The sequence below is a fragment of the Elephantulus edwardii genome, unplaced genomic scaffold, assembly GCF_000299155.1.
Source record: "Elephantulus edwardii isolate Elephantulus edwardi_28Jun2011 unplaced genomic scaffold, EleEdw1.0 scaffold00086, whole genome shotgun sequence".
In the NCBI taxonomy this organism is placed as follows: domain Eukaryota; kingdom Metazoa; phylum Chordata; class Mammalia; order Macroscelidea; family Macroscelididae; genus Elephantulus; species Elephantulus edwardii.
The window spans coordinates 11,308,371-11,311,525 of record NW_006399836.1 but is presented as its reverse complement, the minus strand read 5'-3'; the positions used below and the strand labels follow the sequence as shown (position 1 = coordinate 11,311,525).

Genomic DNA, 3,155 nt, shown 5'->3' with positions numbered 1-3,155 from the left:
TGCTGTGCATTACATGAGAAAGCAAGACAATGAGTAAGGATGATAGAAGAACTGATGCCTTTGGATTGTGGTGTAGGAGAAGAGCACGGAATATCCCATGAACATCCAAAAACACCCAAACAGATATGTCTTGGCAAAAGTACAGCCAGAGTGCTCCTTGGAGGCAAAGATGGAGGAATTTCATCTCACATATTTTGAGCTTGTTCGTAGGAGAGGCTATTCCTTGGAGAGGGACACTTGGAGAGGGTAAGAAAAAGACAGGAAATCCCCAGCAGGATGGACTGACACAGTGACTGCACCAGTGGACTTACGCGTGTGGCAGACGATGAGGATGACACAGGACAGGACAGGGTTCAGATTAATTGTTCAGAGGGTCTTTACCGCCTAATCAGCCGGACAGCACCAAACAACAACAGCATGGCTTGGGTCAGGGGCACCTTCCTCCTCAAAGTAACATCTTCGTTTTTAGCACCTCTCCGCGGTATTTTGGAGTAGATTTGCCCAATGCAGTACGTAATTTAATTCAAAATAAGTTTCGATTGCGGATTGAAACAAAGTGATGTCCATGATCCAGTCTTTCCTCCTCTCCTCTTTCATGATGTTGCTGAATTGTTTTCTTCAGAACTTTCCAGGAAGGGACCGGTGTGGTGTCCCCTTTTAGTAAAGACTATAAAACTCTATGGGACGATTCTGCTCTGTCCCATGGGGTCACTAAGCGTCCAAATCATCTCAGCAGTAACTTCCCTCCCCGTCCTTGTCCTCTCACAGGACTTGCTGCCTTGCCTTGGCAGGGAGGAGAGACCTGGGGAACAGCTCTTTATAAGACAGCACCTGGGCGTCCCGCATACACTTTGGGACACCTCCGTTTTGTTTCTACCTTTGCTTCTTTCCCTCTGCAGAGGCATCTCCAGACACCTGGGTCGGGTCTCTCTGCCCTCTTTTGCCATAGCTGATCTCATTCCCTCTCATATGTTGTTTTGTCTTCCCCAAGGGGTAAAGCACAGACTCCTTCCTGAACCCTGAGCAAGGATCTGTGAAGAAAAACTGAAAGACACCGCAGCTGACACCATGAGCCCAGGGAAGGACAGCCCCAGCCCAGGTGGGTCTCCTCTCTCTGCTCAGGACGTGCAATTGTGAGTAGAAGCTCCAAACCTTAATTAGCAACAGATGCATCAACAGTGGAGAAGGAATTGCGTGAGCCGGCTTCTGAACTCCAGGAGAAATGCAGGGGCGTCCCGCAGTTCTTGCAGGACTTCCCTTTCGGGTCGTCTCCTAAGGGTGGCCTGTATTAGGGGCTCTCTTTCTCCATTATTTCTCTATTAAATAATTCAGAAATGACCTGAGGGCAGTCTACAAGAAAGGAAGGAAGAGGAGATAGAAGCAGAAACACAACTGTGTCTCAAGGAGATGAGGTGAACCAGCAACCCACAGCAGTTCCTGCATTTCACCTGGTCTCCCCTTCTAGCCAGGGGCACTTGCCTTTCTGCTCTTGGCTAATCATGAGCTTTACAGAGACCTTTCCTTCCAGCCCCTTCCTGCTACCAGGCCACCATCTCTTCGGGGAGTCAGAACAACACTGAAGAGCTGAAGTCCCTCTGCACTGGTTTTGCCACATTCCGTCTAAACCACTTACAGAACCTTCACTGGGGAGGCCAGGCGAATTCTCCCTTGCGTTGTTAGAGACAAGAAATGTACTGTGTTCACAGGGTGGAAAGGCAGTGCCTCCCACACAACAGGTCTTCACCATGTGGCATTCCCTTCCCTGTACCTGGAACCTCTTATTCCAGGTGGGAACCAGTTTTGCAGCCCCCACACAACCAAATAAAATCACAGTGGTCTTGTTAGGGCCCCTCCCCGAGCCTTCTGGTGTTAAGAGCCTGTTAGTCATTTATGACGTCTTTTGGCAAGGATGAGTCTAAAGATCTCAAATCCACCTTGCACAAACCCACCCCATGGAGACACCTGACTCTTGGGTATTTCTCCCTGCTGCACCTCATCCATAAAATAGATGTATTCAGGGTCTGGGGTCCCCTTACTCTGAGCCCTGATTGCTTCTCTCCCTTCATTGACACCAGAAAAAGAAACCACAAAACAGCTTCATCCTCAAATCAACACTCAATTCAACTCCTCACTGAGCTGCCCCAGCAATCAAATCAGATCGCTCAGAAACCAGCCCTGAGAGCAAACTGTGCTTCACTCGGTTATAAAGAATAAGGAAGGGGAGGAAAGAAAGGGACCAGGAGCTCCCTGGACAGCCCTGGGGTCCTAGAGGGTCAGGGGTGGCCGATTTCTGAGCATAAATAACAAGTATCGTGGCTAACAGTGTGGCCGATGAAGGTATAAGTCCATTCACAGGTAACTTGGAAGAAAAGTCTGGCAATACACTTCCTAAAAACACTGACACTAAAACCCTATGGGGCACCGTTCTACCTTTAACACATATGAGGTCACTATTACCATGCATGACGTTAACTTGAGGACACCTGGCCTGTTTTCTAGTGGAAACAAGCTAATCGCTAAAGAACCAAGCACACTCACTTCTGTTGAGACGATCCCAACTCGTAGATGTTCTGCACCATAGAAACTGCTCCACAGAAAGATCAGCAGTTCGAATCCACCAGGGAGTCTGCAGGCAGAAGCTAGACCACGTCCTCCTGCAAAGACTAACAGCCCTGGGACCCCAGTGGGGGGTCATTACCATGGCAGCGAGTTTGGCTTCAGTGACTATAGTAACCAACATGCTTTCTACATGTCCAGCTCACACATGCGTATATACTGACCCCAGTCCCTCATGTGCAACGCCACAATCCTCAAAGCCATGGAAAGCCTCACTTTTTTTTTTTTGTAGCTCATTTGAGCAGAAATCCTGACTTGAATTGATTTCAAGCTACTTACATTATCATTTTGTCCCCCAGTGGTTAAGAGCTCCCAGTGGACCACAAGGTTCACGGTTCAAACTCAACAGCTGCACTGAGAGAGAAAGATGTGGCTGTCTACTTCGTAAGAGTCATGGAAGCCCGCGGGGGCTGTTCTGTCCTAAAGGGTCACTGTGACTTAGAATTGACTAGGTGTCAACAGACTTGGGGTTTCTGACTTGTTTGTTAGCTTGAATGATAAGCAGACTCCAGAAGAAAGGTGATGGGAGCTTCCATAAA

The 3,155-nt window shown here is 48.4% G+C and overlaps 1 protein-coding gene across 1 annotated transcript in view; it reads left to right on the top strand.

The window, feature by feature from the left end:
• The first annotated feature begins 1,068 nt into the window (after positions 1 to 1,068).
• The window catches only part of LOC102866346 (apolipoprotein L2-like), an 8,876-nt gene continuing 6,789 nt past the window's right edge, over positions 1,069 to 3,155 (top strand). Inside the window, exon 1 of the mRNA XM_006890227.1 lies at positions 1,069 to 1,133. Coding sequence (XP_006890289.1) covers positions 1,069 to 1,133 — 65 coding nt within the window. The remainder of the gene's footprint in view (positions 1,134 to 3,155) is intronic.